General features: G+C 43.2%; 2 protein-coding genes across 3 annotated transcripts; both read left to right on the top strand.

The window, feature by feature from the left end:
* The first annotated feature begins 268 nt into the window (after positions 1–268).
* Positions 269–4,388, top strand: LOC4338403 (receptor-like protein kinase FERONIA). Of its 2 annotated transcripts, none has more exons than XM_015784639.3 (2): positions 269–411; positions 1,241–4,388. In XM_015784639.3, exon 2 carries the CDS (start codon positions 1,436–1,438, stop codon positions 4,079–4,081), a length of 2,646 nt encoding a protein of 881 aa, XP_015640125.1. In that variant the 5' UTR covers positions 269–411; positions 1,241–1,435; the 3' UTR covers positions 4,082–4,388. The 2 variants fall into 2 exon arrangements, with proteins under 2 accessions (XP_015640125.1, XP_015640126.1); XM_015784640.3 differs by having other exon boundaries at positions 1,208–4,388.
* A 6,913-nt stretch (positions 4,389–11,301) lies between these two features.
* On the top strand, positions 11,302–15,182 carry LOC9268893 (receptor-like protein kinase FERONIA). Its single transcript, XM_026025284.2, is given in 2 exon segments — positions 11,302–11,407; positions 12,463–15,182. A coding segment is annotated over 1 exon segment (2,457 nt). The 5' UTR covers positions 11,302–11,407; positions 12,463–12,470; the 3' UTR covers positions 14,928–15,182.
* Positions 15,183–17,658: the final 2,476 nt, after the last annotated feature.

Genomic DNA, 17,658 nt, shown 5'->3' with positions numbered 1-17,658 from the left:
AAGCAGGGCATCGTCGACAAAACTAGGGGCGTGCCATTGTGCCGACTTGACCCCCATAATTCATCCATACCAAACAAAAAGATAACCAAGAAACCATCATCACACCGGAATGGAGAAAAATGAGAATAATTTATTGAATGGGAGAAAAAGAAAGGAAGCTGAACAAGAACAAGAAAGAGAAAAGCAACGACGAATTTGTGGAGAACAGAGGGACCTCTCCGTGAAACTCCACTATATACAAGAGTAGCACTAGCACTAGCACGAGCCCATCATCCACCCCTCAACTCCACTACGGACCCGAGCTCGATTTCCCACCATCGTTTTGGCCACCGAAACACGCGCAGCAACTAGAAACTGCCGCGGGGCGCGCGGAGTCCATCTCTCCCTCTCCGACGCCGCGAGGTCGACGAGGTACTAGCTCTTGCCTCTTCATCTCCTCTCCTGTTAGTTCTTCCTGCTTGGATTGGTTGTGCTCCGTGGCCGCCGCGGCTACCATTCTTGGGGTACGTTCTTGGTTATGGGGTTGCTATTCTTGGCGCGAAATTTTGGCCCAGCGAAAAACCCCAAATCTGGGCTGGGAGGTTTGGGGGGTGGGGGTGGTTGATCAGTTGAGCTAATCGATCGAGTTCTCTTTGTATTTCTGTTTTGCTGCATGCAATGGAGTTGGAGTACTTAGTATTATGATCCCTTCTCATCAGCAGAACTGCAGGATCGCCGGTTTTGCAGATGGGGATCGGAACTAGCGAAATACGGGCGATTTTTATTCTGTTAGTTTTCCCCATATGCGAAATGATCGTTCTGGAGCTTTGATCGTGTTTATTTTCCTCCCTTTTTAGATTTTTCTTTTGGTTTTAGTTACAAATTTCTAACATTTTACCTGTTGACTTATATTAGTTTTTGACAAAGGATTTGTCGCGTTCAGTATCGACAACTTAATGTTCTGGTGTCCGACACATCTCTTTTTGTAACAGTAGATGGTGCGAAATTTGTAATAATAATAACCTAGAAAATGGATCAAACCAAAAGGTTTTGCCGTAACTTTCAAATTCTGTTCTCTTCAGCAGAAATTACTACCGTGTTTCATAGTACTTCTCGGTATGGTTTATATTCAGTTTGCTTCCAATATTTTATCATCTAAACAGATAAACTTGTGCTATTATTAGGGATCCATTTCTTGTTATTCATCTTTCCAATCTACAATTTGCAGAATTTCCGAACCCTTCGTTTGCTCTGATTGCAGGTGAATCTACAGGATTACAGCTATCTGGATGTGCTTTCTTCAGTAAACAAGAGTACAATCCTCCAAACTCTACATTTTCCTTGCCTCAAATCCCACCCAGAGAAAAGGCATTATGCAAGTGTTCCCAACTCTTATAGCAAATTGATGTGAACGAATCCTCAAACTTTTGATCCTGATACACCAACCACCACTTCAATGATGCACCCAAGCCTACTAGCTACCATCCAATGGCTCACACTGTCAGCCCTCCTATCGATTGCCATGGCGGCTGATAACAATTCCACGGCCTCTGCTCCAATCTTTCTGAATTGTGGAGCCTCTGGTGTGCAACCTGATAGCTACAATCGGAGCTGGGATGGGGATGCTAGCTCCAAGTTTGCGCCATCGGTGAAAGGCAATGTAGCCAGGGCTTCATACCAAGACCCTTCGCTCCCATCACCCGTGCCTTACATGACTGCTCGATTCTTCACTTCAAATTACACCTATTCCTTCCCTGTCAGCCCAGGCCGCATGTTCGTGCGCCTACACTTCTATCCAACTAATTATAATGGGAACCTTGATTCTGCAAATGCCTACTTTGGTGTCACAACCAACAATCTGATCCTTTTAGACAACTTCAACGCATCACAAACTGCTCTGGCAACAAGCTCTGCCTACTTCTTTCGAGAATTCTCGGTTAATGTCACTTCAAGCAGCCTAAAACTCACCTTTGCCCCGTCCACACGAAACGGGTCTTATGCATTTGTGAATGGGATTGAGATTGTGCCCACGCCTGACATCTTCACAACACCGACACCTACATCTGCCAATGGCGGGGACAATGTGCAATATGGCATAGATCCTGTGATGGGTCTCCAAACGATGTACCGGCTCAATGTTGGGGGACAGCCCATCTCTCCGCAAGGTGATTCTGGATTCTATCGTTCTTGGGATAATGATTCTCCTTACATATATGGTGCTGCCTATGGGGTGACCTTCTCCAAAGATGGTAATGTCACCATCAAATATCCAAATACTGAGCCAAATTACACTGCACCAGTTGCAGTCTACGCAACAGCAAGGTCAATGGGGCCAACTGCACAGATCAACCTGAACTACAATCTTACATGGATCTTACCGGTTGATGCGGGGTTCACCTACCTCTTGAGGTTCCATTTCTGTGAGATCCAGTATCCAATAACCAAGGTGAATCAGAGATCATTTTTCATTTACATCAACAACCAGACGGCGCAGAATCAAATGGACGTCATTGTTTGGAGTGGAGGAATTGGCAGAACAACATATACCAACTATGTTGTCACAACGGTTGGTTCTGGCCAGACGGACCTGTGGGTCGCGCTTCACCCTGATCTTTCAAGCAAACCAGAGTATTTTGATGCAATACTAAATGGCCTTGAGGTCTTCAAGCTACAGGACCTTGGAAGAAATAACCTTGCTGGGCTCAACCCTCCACTTCCACCAAAGCCTGGTGTGAATCCCAATGGGGGATCTAGTAGAGGTAAATCAAAGAGTGTTGCCCCAGCAGCCATAGGTGGAGCAGTGGGTGGCCTTGCCGTGTTGTTGATTGCTTGTGTTGGATTGTGCATCATCTGTAGACGAAAGAAGAAGGTAGCAAAGGATACTGGCAAATCTGATGAAGGACGCTGGACTCCTCTCACTGATTTCACCAAGTCACAGTCAGCCACCTCAGGAAAGACAACCAACACAGGGAGCCACTCGATGCTGCCAGCCAATCTTTGCCGGCACTTTTCGTTTGCAGAAATCCAGGCTGCCACCAACAATTTCGACAAATCCTTCCTCCTCGGCAAAGGTGGATTTGGCAACGTTTACCTTGGAGAGATAGACAGTGGCACTAGAGTTGCAATCAAGCGTGGGAACCCGCTGTCTGAGCAGGGTGTCCATGAGTTCCAGAATGAGATTGAGATGCTGTCCAAGCTCCGACACCGTCACCTTGTGTCTCTAATCGGGTACTGCGAGGATAGGAATGAGATGATTTTGGTATATGACTACATGGCTCATGGGACACTTCGAGAACACTTGTACAACACCAAGAACCCACCATTGTCGTGGAAGCAGAGGCTGGAGATCTGCATCGGCGCCGCCCGTGGGCTGTATTACCTGCACACGGGTGCAAAGCAAACCATCATCCACCGCGATGTCAAGACCACCAACATTTTGCTGGATGACAAGTGGGTTGCCAAGGTTTCCGACTTCGGGCTGTCCAAGGCCGGTCCAAACGTGGACAACACCCATGTGAGCACAGTGGTGAAGGGCAGCTTCGGATACCTTGATCCTGAGTACTTCCGACGGCAGCAGCTTACCGAGAAATCTGATGTCTACTCCTTCGGAGTTGTGCTGTTCGAGGTCCTGTGCGCCCGCAACGCCCTGAGCCCATCACTTCCGAAGGAGCAAGTGAGCCTTGCAGACTGGGCTCTGCGTTGCCAGAAGAAAGGTGTTCTTGGCGAGATCATTGACCCACTCCTCAAAGGGAAGATCGCTCCCCAGTGCTTCTTGAAGTTCGCCGAGACCGCGGAGAAATGTGTGGCCGATCGCAGCGTCGACAGGCCGTCCATGGGTGATGTGCTCTGGAACCTCGAGTTTGCGCTCCAGCTGCAGGAGAGCACGGAGGACAGTAGCAGCCTGACCGAGGGGACGTCAGCGAGCACGTCGCCGCTGGTTGTGGCCAGGCTGCATTCAGATGAGCCGTCGACCGACGTGACTACTACCACTACAACGACAACTTCTTTGAGCATCACTGACCGTAGCATTGCGAGCGTGGAGTCTGATGGGCTGACCCCAAGCAACATCTTCTCCCAGCTCATGACACCAGATGGAAGATGAAAATCAAATTGCAAGCTCTAATATTGCTCCCTAGATTTGTGGTGTGCCTCAACAGAATTCTTGTCAGGAATAGCTAATTGTATAGTTATCTTACTTGCTCTACTAGCCTTGCTATGCATCATTTTGGGCTAAATATATGTATGTTTTAGTTCTTTAGCAGATCTATGTTTCTTTCAAAATCGCAGTAATTGTATAGGTACCTCTAAATTGAAGGGGGTTGAGATTCTTACCTCCTAATGCAGTTGTAATCTTGTAATAAAAGAGCATGGAAGATATCACCCACTTATCCCTTTCTGAGTTTTGACTACATACTCCCTTTTACAACTACGAGAAGTTCTGTACTTTCAGCTGTTTGATCCCATCCTGTATTAAACTACAAGTAGATCAGCATCATAGATCATATTGCACAACACTGAACCTTGGTGCCCTGACCGTCCTCTAACATTTTCAGGATGGTATTGGTATGTATATAATACCAGTGCCCTACTCTTGAAGTATTTCCAGAATTTTTCAGCATTGTTCAAGTATCTTAATTTCAAGAGGTTGGTAATAAACAAAGGTAATATTGGATATTCCTCCTCATTGACCCTGATCAGATGTGATGAGTGATGACATGAGTCAAGGAACGGCTATCTCACCTCCCGGTTCAGTGAATGTTCAAACAATGTGCAATTGCTTCCTGCTGCTCGTTGCTGTATGAACAAACCTGGTTAATTCGCTGCTCTTGCTTCTTGGAACATCAGATGTGAACGACATCCACTAGCCGGTACTACAGGTTCCAATCAAATCACTAATAGCAACCACTAGCAAATGACAGCTTGGAAAAACGCCAGTCTGCCTGGAGAAAGTGGAAACCAGCCGAACCGCGGATCGTATTGACAGACGATGCAGAGGGGAAGCAGATGTGATGGGGGACACTGTCAACTGATCCCGGAACGAAGAACCTAAGCTAGCTAGCTATAGCTGGGATTCTGCCGTCCATTGGAAGTGAGGTGGCTTTCGGTGCCTATCACCTTTACCAAGTTTGGCAGGAGCTCGTTTTGTTTGTGTGGATTATATTTGGCTTTGGTGTGAGTGGAAGATTTTTTTTAGATAATAGATTTTCATTAGTCCGGCCTCTATATACATGAAGGATAGGATATACAGAGCCAAAAGGATATAAGAACACTTAGACTCACACCTCAACAAGGAGGAGAACACTCAATCAAAAAAGAAAAGAAAAACAAATGACCTCGGCACACCCCTCCTTCTCTTCTTCCCGACATACTAGCGAGTGGAAGTCGTCTAGTCGCCGCGGCCCCTAGTGTGCCGTCGTTGTCAACCTTCGTTGGTGCCATCTTCATCTGACTTTCATCCATCATCGTTCGGTGTTTAGTCAGAACTAGCCGCGAGCCGACGGGATCGACTTCCACTTCGCCAAAATTCCTTGGCCTCTGCCGCCCATAGGGCCATCGTTGTCGTCAGAGGATGTTTGTCCGCCTTTTGTACTCCCAGCCCGCCGCCGCTGGGGCCGACCTCCACCTGCTCCTCATTGAGAGTCCTGTGCCCGTTCTCAGGGCGCCACCGTTGCCCATAGGGCCATTGCCGCCGCTAGAGTCAACCTCAGCCTTGCTCCTCGCTGGGAGCGTCGTGCCGGTGCTCAAGCCATTGCCGTCCCGGGTCCCGGTGTCCCGCTGCCCCTAGGCCCACCGCCGCTGCCGCCTGGGTTGACCTCCGCCTGTTCCTCGCTAAGAGCCTTGCGCCAGAGCTAAGGTCGCTGCTGTCCTGGGCCGCCGCTGTCGCCAAGGTCGACCTCCACCTGCTCCTCGACAAGATCCTTGCGCCGGTGCTCAGACCACCACTGTCCCGGGCCGCCGCCACTGCCTACGGGACCACCGCCCGAACCATCTTCATCCTGCCACGGACAGGACATCGACACTCAGGCCGCCGCCGTCCGAAAGGACTCCGCTGTCGACACCTCGCTGCTACCCACCGCCCTCTCCATCGTGCCGCCCCAGCTAGCTAGGATCACCCACGCTGCCTGCTTCCGACGCCGCATCTCGTCATGAATGGAGGCAGGGGCAACGGGAGGGAGGTGAGAGTGAGGAGCCCCCACTCAATCGTCGTCACCCAGCAGCCGCACCGTCCCGCTTCGCCGTCGCCACCATGCTGTCCACCAATGTTGATAGTGAAATTTGGTAAGCCCCAAAGATGTCATCAGCCTAAAATCAATATCAGCTTTAGAGTTCTGGAATCAACCGATGGGAGTTATCAAGTCGCCAGCAGTCGGATTCATGGAGGATTCGGTTAAAGAAATTAATCTATTTAAGGAAATTTATCCAGAAGAGATCGAGTTTAAGGAGGATGCGGCATGGCAAGTTATCTAGATATTTATATTCTGGATGAAGAGAGTACTACCTCCATCCTAAAATACTTGTCGCTTTGAGTTTTTGTTTGTAAGGTTTTATCATTCGTCTTATTCAAAAAATTATGGAATTATTATTTACTCTTTTTTGAGTTGCTTTATTATCAATTTAAGTATGAATCTTTTTTATATTTGCACTAATTTTTGAAATAATACAAATGGTCAAACGTTTCTAATAAAAAGAAAAGTCAAAGCGACCCCGAATGGTCTGTACGTAGACATATTTTGACGATGCCCCCGGTAAAGTCAGTCCTGTATGGTGAATGGTGAATGGGGTATACCGTAACAATTTTAAAAGTTGTTTGGTTTATTTTTGTACGACGACTACATCACACCAGACGCAGACGAGATAGGCATGTTGCAGCTGCCCGATGTGTCTCAGGCGTCGCAGCCCACCACCTACAACTTACGATCCACTCGGTCAAGGAAAAAGAGTTACACTGGGCTTACCATTCTCATATGTTATTTGATTTCCCTCGCTTCGATTTGTAAATGTTGTGAACATTGGTTTTTCAAATATAGGTACACTCCAGGCTCGCAAGCTCTTTGGCGTCAACGCAAGAAGTGATTTCTAGGAAGTTTAACTTTTTCTGATATGTGTTAACTTGTTTAATGCACATGTGGACTTGTGAACTTATGGACTATGCGATGGACTTGTGGATTATGTGATGGACTTGTGAACTTATGGATTATGTGATGGAGTTGTGGATTATGTGATGGACTTATGGACTATGTGATGTTTGATGTGGATTAGTTTTGTTTTGTATGTTTCCTATGAATTGGACTATGTGATGGACTTATGCATTATGTGGATTATGTGATGTTCGATGTGGACTAGTTTTGTTTTGTATGTTTGCTGTAAATTGGTTCCGATGTTTGCGACCCGTGAACTATGAATTTGCAATGCATTGTTTGCGAACTGTGAATTGGCATATGGTTCTAGAGGTCGGGAGGGCTGCGCCATAGTGCCGTGCTTTTGGGGGGTGGGGGGGAGGGCGCCAGCAAGTAAGTAGAGACAGAGGGGGTGGAGTGGTGCCAGCCTTCCGCCCGAGGCAAAAGGGGGTGGGGTGGTGGGGGCGGCGCCAGCCTCCCGCCCAAGGTAGAAGGGGCTGAGGGCACCCCCCTCCCCCAGGACGAGTGCGCCAGCTGTGCTGGCGCCGTGGTAGCTGGGGCAGCGCCAGTGTGGCTTGCGCCCTCATTTGCCACGTCACACCTTCCACGTTCCCCCAGTTCCACGGTGGCACGGAGACGGCACCAGGGTGGCTGGTGCCGCTATGTTGGAGGGCGGCGTCAGCCTCTCTGGCGAAAAAAAAAAGATCATTTTCGGAATAAGTTTTGCAGAGGTTTATTTGTAAAATAAGTTTTCAAGAAGGATCAAAATGTAAAAATTTCAGGCTCCTAGTCCTACCCAAAGCGACAAATATCACAACTCACGAGGTTGAATTGAACCGATCTATCATGCCGACGCGGCGACACCCACTTGCGAGCGGTGGCTGCACGGAAATTCCTGGGACGATATGTTCTAGACTCCGGCCGGTCAAGACGAGCAGGTATCGGCACGGCAGCCGTTTTTGGGTGGGTTGGGGGGGGGGGGGGTTGTTGGTGGGGTGGTGCTCGCCTAACCGCGAAACCACCAAGGTGGGATTAACAATATCACCAATCTCTACAAGCATCCTTTTCGGTGGCATGCAGTCAGACGTGTACTTATTATCTTCTTGTTTTTTAACGGTGTGAGAACGAGTTCGTTCGTGCGTCTGTACCCTGGCATTGCTACAGTGTGCACGCGAGATGTTCGATGGAATGTCTAGGAGAGGGACGGTGGCCTCGCAACAAATGGCTGTGGAATCGCATGTTCACCGGTGAGTTTTAGTGCATGCAAGGTTATCTGCTTGCTTGATTGCCATGTCAATGTGAATATTTTTCTATGTATTCTGTTCTTATGATGTGCTCACTAAATTAAATAAACGAATTAGATATGAAATTGATTCGAGAAATCGGTACTCAGAGGCCCCATAACTTTAGCTTGACTAGCTTGTCGTGTTGCACACTTTGCATGCCCTGACATGCTTAATCGAACTGGCGCATTCCTGGGCCATGTCTTTCAATGCTAAAAGCTCAAGCGAGAGGGGGAGGCTAATGGCGATCGCCAGGGCGATCGCCCAGCGATCGGTTGGCCCCGTCTCTCCCCCTATACTCCTCCCTCTTCTCCCCTTCCTCCTCTTCTTCTTCTCTTTCTACTACAGTACACCACACAAATTTTTTTAAAAAACAAAAGTTAGAAAAATTTATGTATAGAAATACTATATATAAAAAAAATTTGAATTCAAATTCAAATTTGAATCGGGTATGTAAACTTTTGGCTTATAAACTTTGGATCTATAAACTTTAGGTGTATAAACTTTAGATGTATAGAAATACTATATATAGAAAATATTTAAATTCAAATTCAAATTTGAATCAGATATAATTCAAATTCAAATTTGAAACGGGTATATAAACTTTTGACTTATAAACTTTAGATCTATAAACTTTAGGTCTATAAACTTTAGGTGTATAAACTTTAGATGTATAAAAATACTATATATATAAAAAATATTTGAATTCAAATTCAAATTTGAATCGGATATATAAACTTTTGACTTATAAACTTTTGGTCTCTAAACTTTAGATGTGTAAACTGGAGATGTATAAACTTTAGGTGTATAAATTTACTAAAATAGAAAAGTAATGCGGTGCCAAAAATGAAAACCAGGTGGAGGGAGGGTGCCAAAAAAAGAAACCAGGTGGAGGGAGGGAGGGGGAGGGGATCGATCGCTGATCCATCCCCAGAGCGATCGATCGCCAAACAGGATTTCCGCAAGCGAGAAGCTAAAAGGATTATTCTTGTCGCCCTTCTGCTTTGGAAAAATTGGAAAATATACCAAGGATATGTATATATGCTTGTGATTTTTTTAAAAAAAATTAAAACCACCATTTCGAATGACTTGGGGACTATGTTATGTTTTTCTAATGAAGTGCCCTTCCTCCATTTATCTTCTTTGCTGATTGTGTTTCTGTCCCACACCATTCCTGAGTGATAGTTGGTACTAAGCAAGTGTGACGTTGGTCTTTGATTGTATATGAAAAAGACATACTAAGATAGTAAGCCTTCTGTGGATGACCTGTTGGTTGGGGATCTACAAAGCATATTATATATATCTTTAACAGAATACAGTTCTTAACATTGATTTCAGTGCTCCACAAATTCTGTAGTTCCTAAACAAAGAGAATGACGCAGATATTCTACTTGTACGTATGTATATCTGTTTAAGACATTGGAGTCAAAGTCGTCATATATTCATTTCATTTCCTTCTAGCAACGGCACTACAAATCCTCAATAGGAAGAAATGAAATCGCAAAGGTACAAATACTGAACTTTCTATTGTCAATTCTGAGATGCTACACAGGACAATTCACTGGTCTCTTGTGAAAGCTACTGCGTTGCCATTTAGCAGAATGCCTCCTCATATATACCACTAGGATTATTAGTTAATTTTCTTTGGCACCCTCATAAGGTTTCCAGATTTCTGATCTGATACTATGCATTTTATGGCACCATTTCATTTGCAGATACCTGCCTCTTTTTTTTTAATTGTATTCTGATGGTTGGGTCTAGGTCTAAATTAGGCACTTAAACTATTTAGTCGCAGAACATGTTGTTCACTCTTTGTTGTGTTCTCTGTCCATGGTCTTGTTCCTCATTTTTCTCTGTATTATTTTCTCGTTTCATCATGTACATGCTTCGACCTGTTCTTTTTGGTGATTAGATCAGTATCATGTGGGTAGGGGCTGTGACTCAATAAGCACATGGAATTGGTGGTAGCATTGATTATGTTGTGCTAGGTAGAACCTGGCATTTCCAGAAAAAGACTGCACCCAAGCTTTGTAAGTTATGTTACATTTCTTCTAGTTTTACCGTTTTGACTGTAATCAAAGCATTCAAACTCTTAACTAGGTGTGAGTCCATCATGCACTTAACAATATTTGCAGTCAGCCAAAACAATATTAACCATTACTGCAGCTATTTTTGTATGCTTAAAAATAGGTATACATGTCAATAATCGATTTGTGTCTGTTGGTTTTCAGAACCTTTGTCTATTGGTAAGCGAATTTACGAAATTATCTGGAAAGTAGGTAAACCATTTTTACATTGCTATCAACATATTATGTTAGAATAGGTGTCGAATATACTAGTCCTATTTGGTTACAGTTGGACTTGGAGTTGTAATAGGTGTTAAGGGGTGGAGTTAGAGTTGGACTCTGTAACCCGGGATCTCTCTTAAATAGAGAGGGGGGCACCACAATATAACCATGGTGACTACAATATAGCGTAGACACGCAAGGAGATGATGGCGGCGTGCTATGGACTCGTATCGGCTAGGCGCTATGTTGGTTGGGGAGGAGCGCCCATAATCAAAGCCCCGGGGATGTGAAGCGATCGGGAGGGTTAGTCGTTGTTCCGCTATATCGACTAACTTTTATAACATATTGTGTGATATATTTATGTCTCATTTGAATTTTGATGGACCAAGTTTTACTTAAACTAGCATTTTGATATAGTGGTTTCGGAAGTTGGTAAAGAACTAACCCTACTTTGTACGACTAATGTGAACCCGACGATTCATGGATGTTTGACGCATTGACATTAGAAACCTTAGTGACATAATAATTCAAATAAAGAAACCAAGAAGTGATTCTTCCAATTTTGTTGAAATAATAGGTACTTTTCTGTCAAAATCCACTACCATATGTCCTCCATAATCTCATCATGTAGTCACCTGATCTCTACATCGACCAGACAAGCCGCAGCTCCCATTTTATCATGTCCTATAGGTTAAACCTCTATTTCTTTGGCAAATGATAGCTTCGAGTATCTTATGAGGTAATTTCAATCTCCTTGTTTCATCATTTCCGTCTTTGAGGTAGTTTCTTTTTTGTTGTTTGAAATGCGATTTGGTTTGTTGTTCTGGAGGTTTTCTTACTGGTATGCAGCTATCTTTCTATACTCAAATCTATAAACCCTTACATGATGGCCAAGATTCGATTGAAGATCTGCCATGTGCTATAGGTGCTTACATAAAACATAACTGCTTAACTGGTGAGATAATTCAATGAATTAAACGACACCAATCATCAGATTATGAAGATATTTTTCGTATTCATATTATCGTAAAATACAAAGAATCTCCTTTGGAGCAACAAAAAGGTTAATATTTGATTTGATATGAGAAATCACCCTTATCTTGAATGAAATTGTAGTCACTGTATGTCAATTTGGAAATAGATCCACATATCTGAAAATTTTTACTAGCCTTTATTGTTGAAAAATCATACAAAGGGAAAATAGAAGAACAATTAAATCAATCAAGGAGAATCTTATACTCCCTTTGTCCCAAAATATAAGCATTTTTGGACTATGACACAGTCTCCAAGATGCTACTTTGACCAATAAAATCTATAAAAGTAAGATATTTTAAATAAAAAGAGCTATATATTATGATAGTTTGTTTAATGATAAATCTAGTAACATCAATTTTATATGAGTGATCTTTTCTATTTTTTTGCTATTAATAGTCAAAGTTGAAAATGTTTGACTTCTCACTATGCTAAAAATGCTTATATTTTGGAACGGAGGGAGTAGTTAATTAATATTTTTTCTTGATTCAGATTTTAATCACAAAGTGTAGTTTTTTTCCCTTCCATTGATAATTTCAGGTCAAATATCTAGCTCTCTGTGGTTGTATCTACTTCATGAACAAGAATACTGTACACAAGTTAATTGTTATTCTAAATCTTTTTGCATATCCATAGAAGGTTTCCAATATTCTAGCATGACAGAACAACTGCTCTTAGATGTAACACACCTTATAGGCTTATATTTCCCTATATTATTCTGTTGTACAGAAATCCTCACATGACTCAACTTCATACACCCAGCAGCTGGAATGGCTAACAGAACAGAACTGGCTACCCTCCTGTGCATTCCACTGTTCTCTCTCTTGTTACTTGATGTGGTGGCTGGTAACTTCACAGGTCCTCACCAAATCCGCCTTAGATGTGGTGGCACCAGCACTGCCATTGATTCTGATGGTCGAACTTGGGAAGGGGATGCTAACTCCAAGTTAGCATTGGATGGTTTGGCAGCCAACGCGTCATACCTAGACCCCTTGCTTCCCTCCCCAGTGCCTTACATGACGGCACGCATATTTAGTTCCAATTTCACATATTGGTTTGGTCTTAACCCTGGTCGTGTGTTCCTTCGCCTCTACTTTTATCCTACTGAGTATGCTGATCGTGCTGCTGCAGATGCCTTGTTTAGTGTCACTGCTGGGATCCTTGTCCTTCTGAATGATTTTAATCCTTCCCAGGTAGCTCATGCGATGGGTCGAACCTATCTCATCCTTGAATACTCAGTGAATGTTCCTTCGGGTGATCTCGATGTCACATTTTCCCTGTCTCCTCACCACACCGGTTCTTATGCGTTTGTGAATGGCATTGAGGTTGTGTCCACTCCTGATATTTTCACGAAACCTGCGCCAACATTTTTAAATGTTGGAATCTCAGATCCATTCCCAATCTCTGTTAATATAGGCCTTCAGACGATGTATCGTCTTAATGTTGGGGGTGAGACAATCTCCCCAAAAGATGATTCTGAATTTTGTCGCACATGGGGCAAGGATTCCCCTTACATTTCTGGAGACTCAGGCCTGAACTTTTTCAAGGATGACACTGTAACCATCAGTTACCCTCGTACCATGCCAAGTTACATAGCCCCAGTTGGTCTATATGAGACAGCAAGGTCCATGGGGCTAAAGGGATATATCAACTTGAGGTACAATCTTACATGGATTCTACCGATTGATGCAGGATTCCACTATCTTTTACGGCTCCATTTCTGTGAGATCCAGCACCCAATAACCAAGGCGAACCAGAGGACGTTCTTTGTATACATCAACAACCAGACAGCACAGAAGATGGATGTCATTGTTTTGAGTGGAGGAATTGGTGTGCCAATCTACACCAACTACATAGTTGGCCCAATTGGTTATGGTCAGACAGACCTGAGAGTTGCACTTCACCCTGATGTTGAAACCAACCCAGAATTTGTTGATGCAATTCTGAATGGTCTTGAGGTCTTCAAGCTACAGGATGTCAACAAAAGTAACCTTGCTGGAATGAACCCTATTCCCTGGAGCCACCGTGATGGGGATCCTCGTCTGGCAACCATTGGTGGAGCTATTTTTGTTTTGGTGGTGCTGTTGATTGCCAGTTTGAGCATGTATATTATCAACATACGAAAGAAAAGAGTTGATCATGGAAATACGAACAAAGAGTTGTTATTAGCCACCTTGCTCTCAAAGAAATCCAACCTTTGCCACCAATTCACGTTCTTGCAAATCCAGGAAGCTACCAGTAACTTTGATGAAGCCTTTCTCCTTGGCAAAGGCGGGTTTGGGAATGTATACAAGGGTGAGTTAGATCATGGAATGAAGGTGGCAATCAAGCGTGGAGACCCTCTGTCCCAGCAGGGTATCAACGAATTTCAGACAGAGATTGAGATGTTGTCCAAGCTCCGTCATCGCCACCTAGTTTCTCTGATTGGCTATTGCGAAGACGAGAACGAGATGATCCTTGTGTGAGATTACATGGAAAATGGTACCCTTCAAGAGCACTTGTATGGCTCCCAAAAGCCACCTCTTCCATGGAAGCAACGGCTTGAGATCTGCATCGGTGCAGCGTTGGGGCTGCATTACCTACACACTGGTGCGAAGCAGACCATCATCCACCGCGATGTGAAGAGTACCAACATTCTGTTGGATGGCAAATGGGTGGCAAAGGTTTCAGATTTTGGGCTGTCCAAGGTTAGCACAGACAAGGACAAAACCTATGTGAGCACTGTTGTGAAAGGCAGCTTTGGATATCTTGACCCGGAGTACTTTCGAAGGCAGAAACTCACCAAGAAATCAGATGTCTTCTCCTTTGGGGTTCTTTTGTTCGAGGTTCTATGCGCACGTCCGGTAATAAACCCTGAACTTCCAGAGGAGCAAGTGAGCTTGCGTGACTGGGCACTGTCTTGCCGTAAGAAAGGCATACTCAGTGAGATTATTGACCCCCATCTCCAAGGGGAAATCACCCCACAGTGCTTCAGGAAATTCACAGAGACTGCAGAGCAGTGTGTTGCTGATTACAGCATGAACAGGCCATCCATGGGTGATGTCCTGTGGAACCTCGAGGTTGCACTACAGCTGCAGGAGAGTGCAGAGGAAAACTGCGAAGAGACAGCATTGAACGTGTTATCATCGCCTTTAACGACCAGGTTGCAACCATCATCCCGCTCAACTATGAGCATCTCTGGACAAAAGGCTGTCTTCTCAGAGATGATGCATCCAGATGGCCGATAAGACCAAACTACCGTTTAGTATTCTTCTCAAGCTTCTGTTCTCATGTTTTATAGGGAAAATTGTTGGAGTTTATAACAGTTAATTTGATTGTTAACGGACTGTCCTGTGAGATACTGAACCAGTTGATTAATCTGTGTGTCCCACGTACACTCTTGTTTACCTTCCTTACAATCCAGAGACTGGAATAATCTTCTGTAGTACACGGACTAATTAGTAACTACTGTACTACAACGAGGACGCCATTTGTATGCATGATTCTGAAGATGTCCTAATCATATGAAGTTTGTTTTACCCTTTTTATTTTCTCCTAATATACATCAGGTTTTCATTTGATTTTGGAGCAAGTACATACTTATACTATCTTTGGTCATGAATATTTGACTTTTAGACAAGATTTGGTCAAACTTTTAATACATTTACCATCAATAACTTTTAAAATTCTAAGTTCCAAAACATGAAAATATTATGTGTAGGTTTATCTTGGAAAATACCTACACAATCTCTTAAATTTATTTGATTTTATAAACTCATTCTAATATAAACTTACAGCCAAAGTTACACATTGAAGACCTAAAAAATGTCGAGCTTCATACTCCATCCGTTTCCTAATAACTCTTATTGTTGTTGCATTAATTATTTCTGAAGGTTATATATTTTGCATGGTTCTTTTAAATAATTGTAAATTAAGTAATCTCTTTTTCTGAGGGATAATTATTTGCATAGGTAAAATTTGCCACGTGACACTCAAAGTTTGTGGTACACCGTAAAAACATGAGACGGTCAAGGACACCGAAAAACTGATAATTTACCAGAGGGTGCCGTGGCCATTATTTTATTATTAAGAGATAGAAACAATTAGAAATGATTAGTTTACCCCTCAAACAAGTGGCATATATCCCGGTAAGGTCTGGTTCGAAGTGCACTGTAGTGTAGGAAGAGAGTGAGGCTTCATTCCTGTTTGAACCAGACCTAGCGAAGGCTACATGTTGCTGGACCGAGGACAAACACATCTTTTCTACTTGGGTTCTCTCAGTCAAAAAAATATAAAATAAGAGCCTCCTGTGATTCAGCTCAAAGTTGTGTGTGATGGAAGTAAGATGAGCTTCTCTTTTTATAGGCTCTATATGACGGTTACAGCTATGAGAAATGTCCTAAATGCCCTCCAACCGTCATTGAGGAGTAATCAGGCAGGTACATGAGGAAGCAGATGGTGGGAGGTGCTAGGAAGGGTTTGGCCGAACTGGTGGTTCGGCCGAACCCAAAAGCCCACCTTCCGGCCTCTTCTTCGACTAGGAGGTTGCTTAATGGGCCCCCAACATCATGTACTTTGATTTGGCTTAATTCTAATTGGTTTTGATTGACATATGGACCCTCCAATCCGCCTAAAATTGTCCTGATTGTCCGGAGGTGTATTTTGTCGCATGACGGGTGGTTTTCATCCATAAAATACCTGCATACACATATTTCACCAACACTAGGTAATAATCCCTATCACTAAGTTAGATACCTCATTTTATTTCATTATATGTAGGCATTGACGGTCAGATATTATGATTTAAGGACCGTCAACAACACCCCCACACTTAACCTTTGCTCGTCCCGAGTGAAGGCTATGGACTCTACAAAAGGGTTATGACTTCCTTACTAATAATCATGGAAACAAATTATTCAAAGCCATATTTGTACTTGTGGGTCTTTGTAGTATCTACCATGCGATCCTAGGCAATTGAGAAATGGAACAATCTTGACTCAAGCCACCCTAACTTTTCATGAAGAACAACTTGGGGTTTTTCAAGTAACACAAAAGTATAACTTTGCTTTGCTCCTCAATTGATTTTCTCAATCACTTAATGGTGTATGATTCCTCACAAAGGCATATGATTGTTTCCTACCATCTAATAAGGCTTATGTGGAGCTCAGGGTATAGAAAAGAGTAGAGCATCACTTGTATCACATATATTGCAAAGTCAAATAATGGATCCACGGAAATACAAGACATACTTTCTGATCAAGAATGTGCATGTGTATGTGTATAGTAAATTTGTTGGTGGAAAAAGGAAAATAATAATAATAATAACTCCTTTTTTTATACCTCCTCCTCCATTTCTTCTGTCTTGTGAAATTTGGGAGAGTGCATGGCTATCTTTTTTTTCTTTGCTTCCTCTCCTTTTTTTTTTCATCATGATGCTCCATACTTGTATGAGCAAGACTTATTCTTTCTTTTTGCATACCCATTCCTCTCTATCTCTTTTTTTTGAAAGAACTTTGGAGGAAGAAGCATAAATGACATGGAGTATTTATTTTGAGGATAATGAATGGAAAGAGTGGTACATGAGAGATGCTAGCTTCCAATGTAGAAGTTTAGTATTTATGCGTGTATGTGGAGTGTATGTGTGTTCTTGATCATGAAAGTATGAAAAGCATCTCACACGGGTCACAATATTTTGGCAAAGCTCAATGTAATAACGAGCAGCGTATGTAGCAAGCTAATCATAAATGATCAACCTATGGCTCTAGTGGGAATAAAAATATCAATGAGGAGTTTAGCATCGTTATATATTTATATATTATTTTTTTATAAAATTCCCAAGTGTGCAACATGAAAAGCAGGATTTTTAATTACCTAGATAGCATGGGTCCCTATTGGATATATCACCACACGCAACAATTAATGAGCTAAGAATAATAGGCATGCATGTTATTTTCAGGGAGACCATGAATTCTAATTGTA

This window comes from Oryza sativa, chromosome 5 (assembly GCF_034140825.1).
Source record: "Oryza sativa Japonica Group chromosome 5, ASM3414082v1".
In the NCBI taxonomy this organism is placed as follows: domain Eukaryota; kingdom Viridiplantae; phylum Streptophyta; class Magnoliopsida; order Poales; family Poaceae; genus Oryza; species Oryza sativa.
This window is presented reverse-complemented; position numbering and strand designations above follow the sequence as displayed.

Bases quoted from the DNA above. Each gene is read 5' to 3' on its own strand.
- LOC4338403 (XM_015784639.3), top strand. From the start codon at position 1,436: ATGATGCACCCAAGCCTACTAGCTACCATCCAATGGCTCACACTGTCA.